The sequence below is a fragment of the Clytia hemisphaerica genome, unplaced genomic scaffold (assembly GCF_902728285.1).
Source record: "Clytia hemisphaerica strain Z4C2 unplaced genomic scaffold, Clytia hemisphaerica genome assembly, whole genome shotgun sequence".
In the NCBI taxonomy this organism is placed as follows: domain Eukaryota; kingdom Metazoa; phylum Cnidaria; class Hydrozoa; order Leptothecata; family Clytiidae; genus Clytia; species Clytia hemisphaerica.
Genome location: NW_027104572.1, coordinates 105033 through 120785, shown reverse-complemented (window position 1 = coordinate 120785; position 15753 = coordinate 105033). Strand labels below are relative to the sequence as shown.

At 36.0% G+C, this 15753-nt stretch overlaps 2 protein-coding genes and 1 long non-coding RNA gene across 3 annotated transcripts; all 3 read left to right on the top strand.

Moving 5' to 3' along the window:
• The first annotated feature begins 786 nt into the window (after positions 1–786).
• On the top strand, positions 787–3824 carry LOC136823460 (uncharacterized). The gene is made up of 3 exons (XM_067079653.1): positions 787–1252; positions 1592–3131; positions 3407–3824. Exons 1-3 carry the CDS (start codon positions 787–789, stop codon positions 3822–3824), a joined length of 2424 nt encoding a protein of 807 aa, XP_066935754.1.
• Positions 3825–6315: 2491 nt separating this feature from the next.
• LOC136823464 (uncharacterized) lies at positions 6316–7516 on the top strand. The gene is made up of 3 exons (XR_010849032.1): positions 6316–6378; positions 6617–6697; positions 7189–7516. It is a non-coding gene; the product is annotated as an uncharacterized lncRNA (long non-coding RNA).
• A 2437-nt stretch (positions 7517–9953) lies between these two features.
• LOC136823459 (uncharacterized) lies at positions 9954–12502 on the top strand. The gene is made up of 3 exons (XM_067079652.1): positions 9954–10803; positions 11131–11738; positions 12007–12502. The coding sequence occupies exons 1-3, from the start codon at positions 10060–10062 to the stop codon at positions 12500–12502; spliced, it is 1848 nt and encodes a 615-aa protein (XP_066935753.1). The 5' UTR covers positions 9954–10059.
• The last annotated feature ends 3251 nt before the right edge of the window (positions 12503–15753 follow it).

Sequence of the window (15753 nt, the reverse complement as noted above, 5' to 3'; positions counted from 1 at the left end):
AACGGTGACGGGGTAAACTATTTTTCAAAAAAGAAAAGTATTCAAACTTGTGTATGGATTTTTAAGGACTTCTCTGTTGAGGGAAAAGGTTGAGTACATCTTTAGATAGTGGTTGGTGCTGAGGAATTTTATACTTCATCTATATATTAATAGCCGTAGTCTGTATGTGTGTTTGTGTGTCACTTTCGTTTTCGCAAGCAATGTTTTGTTCTTTTAAAAGATGACTTTTGCTTCTTGCTCCACAAATGTGTTAAATCAGATTCGCGCCGTTTTAGTAATCAGGGGGGTAAGTTTTCTTTAAAAATCAAATCTTTTCCGTATTCACCCGCACAAGTTGAACACCCGTCCCCTCTAATATGATTTTGATTGGTTCTTAGAAAAACTTAAAAACATGATAGGGGGTCATATTAGACTTTATTCTAATGGGGTTTGCTGACTGTATCCACCAAGATGCGGAACAACACAACACCCGTCACAACTGTGCTAATTTCTTATTTTCATAATTTACATACCTTCACTTTCATTTGATTTTTGCTGGAGCTGGCTGGATTAACTAAAAGTTAACTAATAACCTTTGCCTTGATAGAGAGAATTGGGAATGGTTTTGGATAAAAAAATCACTGGCATACCAGTCCAAAATTAAGTGTTTCTTCGAGCTATGTTCAAAGTATGAGTATGTTATTATTTGTTTTTATATCCTAGGTAGCTCATGTTTATAGCAGGCCAGATAATATGTGTATTAAAAATTTTACTCAGTCATGTGCAGAGTAAAAATCCTTCCCAAAAATGAGCCAAGATAATCGAAATGTCCTGATTGATGATGATGAAGGGGTGCCTGCTGAGAGGGGTAGAAGAACTGCTGCTGAAAATGCGCGTAGGAGAAGGGCTATAGAAACTCCTCAGGAAGCTCAACAGCGAAGAGCAAGGAATGCTCAAAGAATGAGAACTGTGCGTGCTAATGAAAATGAACAGCAGACTCAGGAGCGCAGACAAGTTGAATTAGAGCGAGCTAGGGACAGGCGTGCAAATGAAAATGAAGGACAACAGCATAGGCGAAGGAATATTAATGCTCAAATTCAAAGGAATAGGCGCGCAAATGAAAATATTGAGCAAGGGCGTCAAAGGAGGCAAGCAAATGTAGAGCGAAACAGAAATATTCGTGAAAACGAAAATGAGGCACAGATTGCACATAGGCGTAGAGGGGATAATGCCCGGCACCGCAGACCAAGGCGCTTGAATTTAGCTCACATTGGTAACCCCTTCCTGATGAACACTATTTAGGAGCTTTTAACCATGTTTGTGAGTTTTGTGGGGCCTTGAAATTTGAAAAAGAAGATGAATTCAAGTGTTGCTCTAAAGGCAAAGTTTCCCTGCCTCAATTAGAACCTTTTCCACCTCAACTTCAACATCTTTTCACTGATGATTCAAATGAGGCCAAGGAGTTTCGAAAAAAAATTCGTATTTTACAATAACACTTTTGCTTTTGGGTCTTTTTCTGCCAACTTGAGACCTCCTCCAGGCATTGGTCCTCCAACATTTAGAATTTGTGGACAAATTTGTCATCGCTACGGTACTCTTTTTCCTAACGAAGAACAACCACAATATGCTCAATTGTATATCATTGAAGCTGCACAAGCTTTAGATTTGAGAATGCAGAATCCATCTGCAGTTGATTGTAATAGGGCCACTATGGCTTTAATCCAGGATGTTCTTGAAACAGTAAATCCTTATGCTGCTTCTTTTAAGCACATGAAACAGGTTGAACAAGAGGAACAAAATCGTGCTATAGCTGAAAACCGTCCAGTTTCTAGGATAACCATGGTAATGAGAGAGGGGCACGATCAAAGGCGTGGCAATGCGCCCTTGCATGAAGAGGTGGCTGCCATCTTCACAGGAGAAGATGGTGCTCCACCAGCTGGTAGGAATATTGTTGTCTATCCACGAAACCATCATTTGCAAAGTATACCATCAACATCTAGCGTAGTTGATCCATATATCTATCCATTACTTTTTCCAAGAGGTGATCTGGGCTGGGATATGAATATGCCTCACGTAGCTGAGAGGGCAACAAGGACCAGGAATCATGTGACACAACTTGAGCATTATGTTTATCGGTTAGCTATCCGAAGGGGGTTCTCTGCACTCCATTTGTCAGGTAGGCTATTTCAGCAATTTTCGGTGGATGCTTACACAAAAGTTGAAGGTTCAAGGTTGGCCTTTCTTCGTCACAATCAGCAACAATTAAGGGCCGAATGTTATCAAGGTTTAGTTGACCATCTTGAAAATGCTGCAGAACAAAGAAACTTGAATGCAGGTCATGTTATTGTTTTGCCTTCAACCTTTTCAGGGTCTCCCAGAGCCATGCACCAGCTTTACTTGGATGCAATGGCTGTAGTTTCTAAGCATGGAAAGCCAGATGCCTTCTTGACTTTCACGTGTAATCCTAGATGGCGTGAGGTAACTGAAAACTTACTTCCCAATCAGAAAGCGCACGACAGGCCTGATTTACTTACTCGTGTGTTTCGCATGAAGTTATTTGCCATGAAAAAGGAAATAATGCAGGATGGTATTCTTGGAATGGTTGTTGCCCGTGTTGATGTGATTGAGTTCCAAAAGCGTGGTCTTCCCCATGCACATATTTTGATTCATTTTGCAGCTGAATTTAAGTTGAGAAATGCAGATGATATTGACCGCTTGATTTGTGCACAGCTCCCTGATCCAGAAACTGAACCTGAGCTTTACGAGATCATCAAGTCCAACATGATTCATGGACCATGTGGTGCTTTGAATGACCGTAGCCCGTGTATGATTGATGGTAGTTGCTCAAAAGGTTTTCCAAAATCTTTTAACGATGAGACGGTTATGAATGTGGATGGCTATCCTTCTTATCATAGACCTGACAATGGCCGTACTGTTAGAGTAAGGAATCTTGATCTTGATAATAGATGGGTTGTGCCATATTGTCCTTATTTGTGCAAAAAATATAATGCTCACATTAACTTGGAAGCCTGTGTTTCCATTAAAGCTGTCAAATATCTTTACAAATACATCTACAAAGGCCATGACACAGCCCATATTGAGATTGCAGAGAGAATAGATCATGATGAGATTAGAACTTTTCTTGATGCACGGTATGTTTCTGCTCCAGAAGCATGTTGGCGTTTATTCGCTTTTCCTATGCACACTCAGAGTCATACTGTTATCAGGTTGGCGGTACATTTACCTAACTTTCAGCGTGTTTATTTTAGGGAAGGTGAGGAAGAAAATGCAGCTGATAGAGCTGGCAATAATGAGACCATGTTGACTGCTTGGTTTTTGCTTGGTTTTTGCTGAACCAAAATGATCCTACTGCCAGGCAAATTCTATATCCTGACATTCCCTATGACTACGTCTTTATCAAATCTAGAAATGGTAACAAGTGGAAAGTAAGAGAGCGAGGCCATGGAACAGTAATCAGTCGGATGTATAATGCAGGTATACGTGAAGGTGAAAGATATTTTCTAAGAGTTTTGTTGTTACACGTTCCAGGTGCTACATCCTTTGAATACTTGAGAACTTTTGATGGGGAAATCTATCCAACTTTCAGAGAGGCATGCTTAGCAAGGGGTCTTTTAGCTGATGATAATCTCTGGGTTGAGACTTTGAATGAAGTAGTTCATGTTGCCACACCAGTCAAATTCGAAGAAGAACGTTTTGCACCATCCTCATTCATGGTGAGCCAAAATAACCCGGCAGAGCTATGGGAGAGTTTTAAGGAGCACATGATACAAGACTTCTTACGCCACCATAGTGAATTGCAAGCTGAGCAAAATGACTTTATCTAACATTGCAAAACATGCTCCATCAATTTGGAAAGTCTTTACAAGATTTCAATCTGCCTGATTTTGATATAGAGATTGTTCAGGAACAACCAAATGCTGCTGCTAATCGAGTGGAAGCCGACCGTGTTAGGCCATCCTTGAATGAGGCTCAAACCACTATAGCTGATGCTGTCATTAACGCTCTTTCAAATAATGATTTCAACTCTGCTAAGCTGTTTTTTATTGATGGTCCTGGTGGTTGTGGTAAAACGTACACCTACAACTACATTATAAAGGAGGCCAGAGCTCAATCTTTCACTGTTTCCACCTCCTCCTGGACAGGTATTGCTGCAACACTTCTTGATGGGGGGAAGACGTGCCACAGTCTTTTCAAGTTGCCTGTACCTGTTAATGATGGTTCTACATGTAGTGTGAAACCCAATAGTACCCATGCAGAATTTTTGAGGAATCAAGATATTTTTATCTTCGACGAAGCATCAATGATCCCCAAACACGCTCTTGAAGCTGTAGATAGAATGTTGAGAGATATTTGTAACAGTGGCGTACCATTTGCTGGAAAAGTTGTTTTGTTAGGTGGCGACTTTCGACAAAACCCTTCCGGTTGTAAAAAGAGGAAGTCCAGCCCAGGTTGTTGAAAGTTGCTTGAAAAGAAGTCCTCTTTGGCCTCTAGCACAAGTATTTCATTTGAATCAAAACATGCGGACAGGTATCGGGGAGCAAGAATTTTCCAACTTTCTTTTGCGATTGGGTGAGGGTGCTTTGCCAATGAAAGCTCACGAACCATATCTAGGGTGCATCGAAATTCCAGAACAATGTGTGCTCCCCAAAGACTCTGATCTGATTCAACAAATCTTCGGAAATTTTGCAGATGGTGAGGACCTAACAAAACGGGTGATTTTAACTCCAACAAATGAAGAAGCCTTGGAAATCAATGAACAAATTTTGCAACGTCAGACAGGGGATGTCTGTTCTTATTTCAGTTTTGACTCGGTGGTTGCTGATACGCAGGAGGAAGTTGATCTTTATCCTCAAGAGTTTCTAAACTCAATTACCCCAAGTGGAATGCCTAGACACAAGTTAAATCTTAAAGTGGGGTCTGTGGTAATGTTACTTCGTAATTTATCCCTGAAAGATGGTCTTTGTAATGGAACGCGTCTCAAGGTCTGCAATTTACAAGACAATGTCATTGATGCAGAAATTCTTACTGGTTTTTTTGCTGGTCAAAGAACTTTGATTCCCAGGATCACATTTTGTCCCAACGACACAAATTTACCATTTCAACTGAAAAGGGTCCAGTTTCCATTACGGCTATCTTATGCTGTTACAATCAATAAAAGCCAGGGGCAAACTTATGAAAAAGTTGGTATATTTTTGCGTCGACCATGTTTCTCACACGGACAACTGTATGTTGCTTTTTCTCGCACACGTGCATTCAACTGTGTTAAAGTTCAAATTTGTAATTCATTCCAACAAGGGTACGCAAGGGGCAAATGCTATACAAAAAATGTTGTATACCCTCAGATTCTTTGATTTTCTTTTACCTCCTACTTTATTATTCATGAGCTACTTAGGATGTAAACGGAATAATAACTACTTGAACAAAGAAAATTTGATTGACTAATGATTTTTTCATTTCAATCGTTTGTTGAGTTTTTCTATAACGAGATTGTGTTTCTGTATATAATTTAGTATCTATAGTAGCTTTTCTTAATCGTGTTGTCTTTCACATTATTTTTGATTGGGTTGGGTAGGGTATTGATAAGAAATTGCCATTGTTTGTGCAAATACAATTTTGATGACATTAACAGTTAAACAATTCTTATGAAGAGATGAAACTTGCTTTGTTACTGCCTTACATTCAATCACTTGCCACCGTCATCGAGATGTCAATGTTTGGAAAGAAGACAGCTTTGCACCAACCTAACTTGAGATCCCCATTCTATATGGGAGACAAACCATTTAATATGGTTTGTTTATGGCAATTGCATTTACCAACCTGCTCAAGAGTCATGTCAACAAGTTTCATCACTACCCAAGTTTTACTGGAGAACCTTCAATGAGATCCCCATTCCATATGGGAGACAAACCACTTCAAATGGTTTGTTTTTGGAATTCATCTGCGACTGAACCACGATGTTTTGTGTGAGGCAAGCAGTATTAAAGAATTTCGTTTTGCATGTTTCATCATCCCACTTTAAAAAGCTGAATTCATGTCCATCCCTTTGCAATTAGCACAACCAATGACGATTTCTTATCCCAGGGCTTGATTAATGATGATTTGTTTTAAAACTGAGATTGAGCCCTGGTAATTGTTAAACCTTTACTCGAATTGTATTTGTTTGTTTACTACTTACTGATTTTCTCTGGTTCAGTTTTGTTATACTTATCTTCTTTTTCAGTAATAGTTAAATCGAATATTAAAAATGGGTAATATGTTGATTAAAAACTCCTTCATGAAGGATCAAGAATGCCAAACTAAAAAACTGACCCCCTCGAATGAAGTCTTCTTCGACCCAGACTGACGGGGGGTCAGTCATTAATGAAATTGATGACCACAGTAAGACATTTACATTCTGTTATTTTGGATTTGATCATTGTCACATCTATTCATTTTGGTACACAAGCTTCTTAAATCTCTATTGTGATTTTGTTCACTTTACAATTCTTGGGAAATTTCATTACATTTTTAGATTAAAAAACCCAAATTTTGGGCTTTGGTACGCAACACCTTTTTCACAACACCAATTTACTACCCTATTGTTTTCTTTTAAGACTATTTTTTGTTTTCCTTACAGCACGGTTGATACTTGGCATTGTTGCCAAATCCCGGGAGGAGCTCAAGGAGCTTCTCAAAGCTCAAAAGAAAGTAGAGAGCGGTAAGAAAAATTACATGATTTTGTTACCGTTTCGGTAGGCTGACCATGAGTCAGTCAGTAGGGATTTCGAATTCCATCTGAAAGTATGAAAATGGGGTCATTTGCAAAACTTCAATATTTAGTTAACCTAAAATGGCCCAAAATCAGCCATTTTTCTTGATGCAGCTATGCAAGAAGTTTGACATTTTCAAATTTGGCTAGAAAAGTAGACATTTAAAAGTACTATTTTGAAATGGTATTGTTTATAGGGTTTTCGTGTCTAGATTGCAAGATATCTTTAAGTTTGAAGTTTGAATTTTGCTGCAAAATTTGTTTAATTTTAAACTTTAAATTTCTTTTACAAGTCATCGAAAAACGACCCAAATGGCCCACTGACTAATTGATGAAATAGTTCAAAAACTCATTTATTGCTGGCATTTTTTTCATCAGCTTTTACAGTATCTTGTGATAAATTAACAACAATAAAACTGTACTCCATACTTTTCTTTTAGTGAGCGCATACAATTCCAGAGCCCGAGCCTCCTCCTCATCGTCGTCACGGTTCTCGCCTTACACTAAGGTGAAGGACAGAAAATGATCGTTTGTGTCGTATTTGTTTGGTTGTTTGTTGTGTTTCGTTGGATTGTTTGTATAGTTGTAGTACATGTTAGAATACCTTTTTGAGTTCTATGTATTTATTTTTATTTTTTTCTATAAATTTTTTATACTCTTCCTGAAGAATCTACAGCGTTGCGTTACGGTATCATGCCTTACTCTCCTCCTCAATTGATTATTTTTCGAACCACTGAGGTGGCATTTACTCAACTACTTAACGAACCTACCCCAATTTTTTTAGCTCAATTCAACTCATTCCCTTATGAATTTCAAAATCAATTATTGCTTTCATTTCTGTTCTCCCGTCTTCTGTAGAAAGGAGACTTCACGCCACAACAATGTATAGTCATATAGTCATAGAAATTAAAGATCAAGGCTAAATTTATTGTACATTCAATCATTGATAAGAATATAAACAGTTGTTTAAGGAATTCTATTTTATCAAAATTTTATTCTTATTCCTAATATTATCATCTTAAAAAAGAAAATTATCCAGACAATATATTTATTTTGTAAATTTTTTTTTAAATTTTTATTTATTTATTTTTTTTCTTAAATGTATTTTTACAGCCAAAGCTAGATAGAAGATTTACTAACTTACAGATAATGATATTTTATCTTTTTGACATACAACCTGCCCAATCATTGTTATGAGCCTCTTAAAATGTACCTAAAACGTTCAAGGAACTTATTATAAGCGATGGTCAAATTTTTAACTTTGAGAACTAACAGTTATTTAAAATTTACACTCATTTAAAAGGATTTGGATGAACTTAGGGGTTATTTTGGGGAAAATGCCAAATAATTTAATCTCGGCGAAACTTCTCAATTTTTCGATTATATAACACTGTCTTAGCTAATATTATGCAATTACTTGATTACTTGGTATTTCCGAGAGTCCTCGGTATTTTTAGAAACTTTCCGATTTGCCTGACCCTTAATAATTTATTTGCGTTTTATTTGGTCTTTGCTTGACCATCCTTTAAGATTTGCATTAAATTTATGATTGATATTCTAATAACGTCGTGCTTCACTTCGACTTGAAGAAAATTAAGTCACAGGGGACACAACTTAAAGGTTTTCCCAAAAAAAACTCGCCCAAATGGACTATCCATAGTACAGTGAAGTCTCCATAACTCGAATGTCTCCTTAATTCTTTTTATTTGATCTTGCTTTCAAGCGAGCTTCAACATCCAAAGGACTTTTAATGCGTTCAGCTACAGCTTAACAGGCGTGCGACGCCGGGTACCGGCTAGTTTTCAATATAATTGTGATAGCCTGGATGTCAAGACTGAAACTATTTCACCGTCTAGTTTTTTTAGGACAATGTTTCTGGTTAAGGCGGTCAACTAACTCCTCTGGAGGGATATCCATCCCTGCATATGCGATATGCGAGTTTATTGTCGACCCAAAAAAATATCAGTCTTTTGATTGGATAAGAGATCCGGAATATATGCGATATTTCATATTTCACATGTGAAAATATGACCGTGTTTCATTTTGGGGGACTGTGTAAGCGGGCAACAAAAACCAAAACAAAAACGTTCGATTCGGCAAAAAAAAAATCAAAACAAAAAAAAACTGACGAAATTTTTTTCCCGGGCTTTTTGGGAATTCTAGAAGAAAAGACAACAAAATGAATCGTTTTGATCAATGTAATAATGAAAATATTGAAGAACTCATTAGAAAATCCAAAAATCAAAGTGATGCGATAACTAATACGTATTTAATTGGTCAGTACGTGCCTAATCACTGAGCAAAATTTTCGCGGGGTTTTCAATACTTTCCGATGCGTGCGCATTATTTATGGAAAAAGTTGACATTGCAAAATAGATAAACAAATGAAAATGAAAACACAGCTTCATTTCTAAACAAAATGGCTGATGGAAACCTATATTAATGTGGCTGACTTTTGGATGTAGTTTAAAGTAGTTTTGAAAGGCTTTTGAGTTTGTAAAAGAGGTTTAATGGTAAGTAATTATGTGTGTCTGCCTGGGTTTCCTGGATTCTTAGGGCTGTCTTAGAGTGCACAGACACTCCCATGTGTTTCACTACGGATATATCTCATATTTCAAAATATTTTAAAAGCCTACCCGGTGCGAAAGAGAAATTGTGTATTTTTTAATACGCCGATCATTAACTCAAATCAAATGACTATGGAGATTCTGTGAAATAGTGGCCGAATTGCCGCCCCATGTTTTGTCAGATAGTCCCAAGTTGGAGCAGTTGACGGTAGTTAGCATGACTTGTGATCTGTGTTTCAAACTAGACGTTAAAAGACATCTTATTCTGTTTTGATGCCATTAAAAAATCCACTAATACAGAGTACACACTACCAACTTTGAAAACACGCAAATTTAAAGCAGTAATTATGACGTCATGCATTTTCCCGTGAAAAGTAACATTGAAACCCCCATTTTCACATTCAAGGTCAAGCGCAATGCGTTAGTAAAAGCCTGAACCATTGGGTTCATAATATCATGTTTTTATTTGATCATTTTGCAGTGCAATTCCTAAGATAATAATTTGCCAAATAAGGATTGTTCTTGTACCTTTGCTGGTGATTTTTAGCTTGAGTTTATGAGTTTATAATGTTATGGTTTTTTAAGTGCTTGTTCTAAGAGCTAAGCAGATATAATTATTTTTAGCTTAAGAAGAAGCAAATATAATCTTACTTTTACAAGATTACATTTTAGTATAATGCCAATTATGTATGTAAGTTACCATTTTCATTTATTTTAGTTATCATTTCCCTTATCATCTTCAGTATGATTATACCACATAGTTGGAAAGAGAGGATTACAGATTCCATAAAGATTGCCATAGAGCGTCATTTGTATTGCAATGGAATTGACTCAAAATTTTGCAAAAAACCAGACCCTACTGATGTCTATGGCTATTTTATGCCAGAAGTTTTCATTTTTGACCCTATTGCTGGAATGCAAGATCACATTGATATTCTTTGCCCATATGACATGTGCAAGTTGACACCAACAGCATCATGGATGGACGGTCGAGACAACTCAAATAACCCAAGACAGCTTCTCGACATCACTGGTCCGTCACTCTTGGTTGGAAGGAGTTACAAATGTCCATTACACTCAAAGTTGATAAGAACTACAGATGCTAAGATATTTGCCAGTACACAAAGATATTCACAGGATGTTTTATTTTGTCACAAAATGGCATTCAAAAATGAATTTCTGATGAGCTTGTTTCGAAGTATTTCATCTGGACTCTCTTTTGAGAAAGTCAGAGAGACACTGACAGCAAGAACTCTGACCAATTTTCATATTGCTAAAAATAAATATCTCTATGATTGTGGTAAATTAAAGCTTTCTCCTGATTTAAATGCAATGGAAGAGATTAAGAAGCTACTCCTAAAAATGGTACCAAGCACAGATTCTCTAGAAGATCTCTTCAAATCTTGGTTTGAGCAAAATGAATCCTTCTTTGTAGAAGACATGTCATCTTTGAAAGAATCGTTATTATCTGTTGATCATACCTTCAAAGTAAGTATTATTCCAGAAAAAGCTTTTGCAGAAACTAGGTTTTTGATTTTTGTCTAGTCATGTCAACAATTGTTTACGAATTAAGAATGAATAAAACAATAAGCAGAAAGGTAGTGACACCTTTTTTGACAATTGACAAAAAGGTTTTTCTTATTTGATATTTTCCTGTGTAGATTTAGAAAAGGAAAAAAGACGATCATGATATGATCAAATTAAAATTTTTAAAGCTTATTTCAAATTGGTTTTAATTTTACCAACCAAAGATAGTAGGCATTTGTCACATGCTAGTATTTTTTGCTTGATCTTGTCATTTCTTTAATCTCTAAGGTGGCTACAAACATTGGGGGATTTCAAACACATGGAGAGGAAAGAGTTTGGGTACAGCTTTACAATTCACTCTTTATTGTTATGAATGAAAGAAAAGAAATAGTATCTTGGCATTTTACTAAAAAAGAAAAATTTCAGTTTGTCCAAGATCTTTTGTCAAATATTGGAGACAGGTGTAAAGATGACTTGCAGTATTTTATTTCTGATACGTGTTGCAAGTGGAAACTCAAAATATTTGAATTGTTTGGAGAGCATATTCTGATCAAGTTGGATCCATTCCATGCCATCCAACGCATTATCCTGACCATTCCAAAAAAGCATCTTTTCCACCAGCAGCTATGCGATGATCTGAGAAAACTTTTCCGGAAGCCTGGTGATTTTGGCGAATCAAGGAAAGAAGAAACAGCAGACCCTCAAACGATCCTTTCCAGACTCGATGGGATCGTAAAGAAATGGGAAGCAATGGAGCAGCAGCAAGGCTCTGAACAAATCATTATCCGAAAGGAGACCCATGATGCCATCAGCAATTTGCGAAAGCACATCATTGCAGGATGCTGTTCAGGAATTCCACCAAATTGTTTATCAGGGACAAACGAGAATCTTCACAGGTAGAACTTATAATGATTCATTGCAGAGGTGTTGATAAGCCTCACTAAATGATAGTACTTGATATAATATATCATATATATCTTTTCTTTTTGGGAAAAAAGTCTTAAGGGTCATTAAAATGGATCAAAGGATCAATTTTCAAACTTTGGTTTACCATACTTATCATACTGCAGAATTTATGGCAACCTCATTCCTCTGGATTTTCTTGTGTGAAGCAGTCTATTGTAGATTTTTATTTTCAATTGATACTGAATTTAATTTTTTTAGGTCTTTAAACAAGTTTCTGAAAGGCAGAGTGATGGGTCCAGAATTGGCATATGCTTTATTCTCTGTGATTTTCTTCAAATGGAATCAAAAAATCAAAGCAGCCAAGTATCGATACGAATTGGTGAACAGCGAAATATTTGGTATGGGTGGATCCTCAATGCAAGCCATTGAATCCAATCTGGATAACTTTCTTGGAAAATGGTGCACCAAGAAGCTAGCTGCAGTGAACCATCCAATTTTGACACAGCTGACTACCCTTCAGAAGATCTCTTCCTTTATTGAGGTTAGCAATATTGCAGAAATCATTTCAAAGTGTCAAAGAGAAAGGGAGTTGTGTTTCAGGGACGAGATACTTAACTATGGAGAAGTTGACAATTTATTAAATGCTGGATTTGAGAAGCAAACCCTGGCTCTTTACGAAAACGATACAAATGGTCTGTTGTCAACGATCAGCAAAGCTATGCTCTGCCAACAAAGATTGTGGGAAGTTTTTTGAATCAAAAGGATTCACAACAGATTCTTTCAATAATTTCAACTTACTTTGTAAAAATCAAGTTTCTGATATCTTCATGGCTGCTGACTTTCTTGGTGTTGTATTCATTGTTATCACATCGTCATCAATCATCCCTGTACTTCCCATCTTTCCAAAAGAAGAAGTATATGAAACAAAGAATAATTGGATTATAATGTCATACATTCAACAAGCTTACTCGCCAGTGAATGAGAAATCTACAAAGCCACCAGTGGAGAAGAAACCAAGAACTGGCTGTTCTTGTGGGCGAACATCAGCTAAAAAAGAGTTAACAAGTTGCAACTCAGATGAAAGAAAATCTAGATGCCCATGTTTGGCACAAGAATCTGGGTGCCTTCCTACATGTAAATGTGCCAGGTATGCAAACCATCATGGAACAAGAACTCTGACCAAGCTTGAACCAAACAGCAGACAGCGTTCTGCTCCACAGATGTCGAATACAAGGAAAACAACACGAGACTTCATGGCAGACAAAAATGAAAAAGCTGCTAAAGGCAAATGGTCTGACCTCGAAACTCTCTTACTTTATGATTTAATGTCAAAAGAGAGTGATTTGATAGCCCTTACTAAAAAGTTTAACAAGGAGGTCAAATTCCTTAGAGGTGCCTTTTATGAAATCGATGAAAAGAACAAAGCTGAAATAGCTGCCAAAATTCAGCACAGCAAATCTTCCAGAGAATGGCTAGAACTTGAAATGAAAGTCCCGACTTAATTTATTTTATAGTATTTTATTTTACTGAGGCTCTTTAAAAAACCTGATTTGAAAGTGTCATTGATATATTTTTGCCATGAGTTCATAACTAAAATTGAAAGTTTAAATTCCATTATCACAGATATAGACTCCTTTAAAGCTTGTTTACATGTATCAATAATAATTGCTGGTTTATCTCAGTTTTTTAACCTCCTATACTATAGGTCGATTTTTAACGTTTTTTAACAATTTCAGAAAGTAACTTTTTTATTCAATTGAGTATAACTTGATTTAATGAATCGAATTTAATAAATGACCTATCAAAATTTAATAAATGACCCCTCAAAATTTAAGTTTATCTTTCTTCTTTCCAGTAAAATAGGAATGGTTCTTTTAAAATCTTTAGATTTCTAGAAAATTAGTTTTAAAGAGAGAAACTTTTTAGTGGTGCACCATTACTTTTCTTTTTCACTTTCTTAAGTGTATCCTTTTGCTCTCAACAGCAAAACTGAAACAATTGTTACTGAAGGATCTGTTTTTGTAAATTTCTTTAACTAGTAATTTTTAACTATTTTATAAAATATTATAGTATATATTTCATTTGCATTTGTTAGAAGACAATGTGTTTTCATGTTTTGACTGTTTCACTTGCAAAAAAATATTTTTATTTCTTAAAATTACAATGCAACACAGCACAAATTCAAATTAAAGTAAATTAAATCAAGGTCTGAACCCCTACTTTGGGAGAAGTTTTTGAAAGTTTTGAATTTTATGTGGAAAGTTTTTGCTGTAATTTGTGACTTTTCTTTCTTTCTTCTAGTATTCAAAAAACAAAATATTCATTCATGGCTGAATCACAGGATCTCGAAATACAGGTAAAACTATAATTTTTTAAATGTGGTCACATCATAACAAATTCAAATGGCATACACACGTCCAATGGCATACACGTCCAAGCTTAGAAAAAGTTTGCTGTTTTTGACCTTGTTTTTTATTTGGGTTGGGTAAAAAAACAGGCATGCTCTTCACTTGGTGCTGATAGGTCTTGTACCTACCTGTTAAAAGCACCAAGAAAATCCTAAAGCCAGTCTCGAAATTCAAATTCTTGTTTGACCCAGAAGTGCCAAACTTTCAAAAATTTGTGCTTATGTGCCTCAACCCTCTAAAATTTGTCGGTTTCATGCATCGCAGCGCTCTTGCTTCTAATTCCAGACCTGTCTGTACTAAAAATATCAACCAATCGCATACGATGCCAGTGGAACCTTATGAATTAAAATGTTAACTAAACCAGACTAAACAGTGAAATTGAAAGAATTGTTAGATGAGTATGATGTACAAAATGTAATTTGTTATTAAAACTTGATTAAACTTTTCTTTTTTTATATTATATTCTAGGAAAAAAACCCATTCAGCTTCATCGATGCAAATGGTAAAACATATGTGCAGTTTGGCGAGGGTCCCAGATTATTAGCCTTTTCATTTATGATGAAAAAAGTGGGATACATCGTGGATTTGGAGCCGCCTCATTGTGCTTATGCAGTTAGTGGGAAGAAAGTTAATTCAAATGAAATAACTGAAAGGTACTGTTTCTTTTTTTCATTATTTTTTATTTACTCTTGGGTACCTAATAGCCCCCGCTAATTAATTTTTCAAAAATGTTTTTGAAAGTTCCCCTCTTTTGTCCTAATTCCGCTGTATTATAGCCTCCTTTTCAAAAATTTTCCACCCAGGACATTTTTTTTCCTAACCCCCCCCCCCCCCAGTTTTGAGAGTTTCTCCAATACCCCCGGCTATTAGGTACCAGAGAGTAAAAAGTTCATGACATTCTCAAAATTATTAATTTTGATATTCTTTTCATTAAAAGTGAAGGTGCTTATTAATGGATTCATACCTTTTGCTCTGTATTCAGCTGCAATGTACTTTAATGGATTAATGGGATAAACTCTGGCGGGATTATCCACGAAATATTTCTAAAGAAAACTCAAAATATGTCAAATAAATATTATTTGAATGGTTACTTGCATCAAAGAAGTGCAAATAATGAATGTGTATTTCAACAACCAACATGTATGTTTTGACAGTAAAAGTCACAAAATCGTGAAAATATTGCCACCCAATAGTGCCACCCGCAGAATTAAGTCCCCACAAAATTTTTCAATTTTGCAGATAGGCCCAACCGCGAAATTTAATCCCCGCAAAAGTTTATCCCATTAAAGTATCAAAATGTACTATGAAGTGGTTGTAAAAAGTTCTATCTTTAACAATATACTTCAAAAGAAGAAGAGAATTTGAAATTTTACCTGTTCCATCCAGATTCACTAAACCCAGTTGTAACACTGTATCGCACTCACACATGCTGACACATAATAACAATCTAAATTTTGTTATTTTTTTAGAACAATTGTGTTGAAGTCATCCGACTTTAAAAATAAAGATAGCTTTTGGAAATCGTTGGGAAATGTTGGTGGAGTTACAATTCACTGTTATGATATTGTCAAAAATAATGTAATGGATTCCTATTATA

Bases quoted from the DNA above. Each gene is read 5' to 3' on its own strand.
- LOC136823460 (XM_067079653.1), top strand. From the start codon at position 787: ATGAGCCAAGATAATCGAAATGTCCTGATTGATGATGATGAAGGGGTG. The intron at 1,253-1,591 runs GTAACCCCTTCC...TTCCTAACGAAG, and splicing joins CTTGAATTTAGCTCACATTG to AACAACCACAATATGCTCAA. The intron at 3,132-3,406 runs GTATGTTTCTGC...TATCAAATCTAG, and splicing joins AGAACTTTTCTTGATGCACG to AAATGGTAACAAGTGGAAAG.
- LOC136823459 (XM_067079652.1), top strand. From the start codon at position 10,060: ATGATTATACCACATAGTTGGAAAGAGAGGATTACAGATTCCATAAAG. The intron at 10,804-11,130 runs GTAAGTATTATT...TTAATCTCTAAG, and splicing joins CTGTTGATCATACCTTCAAA to GTGGCTACAAACATTGGGGG. The intron at 11,739-12,006 runs GTAGAACTTATA...TAATTTTTTTAG, and splicing joins ACAAACGAGAATCTTCACAG to GTCTTTAAACAAGTTTCTGA.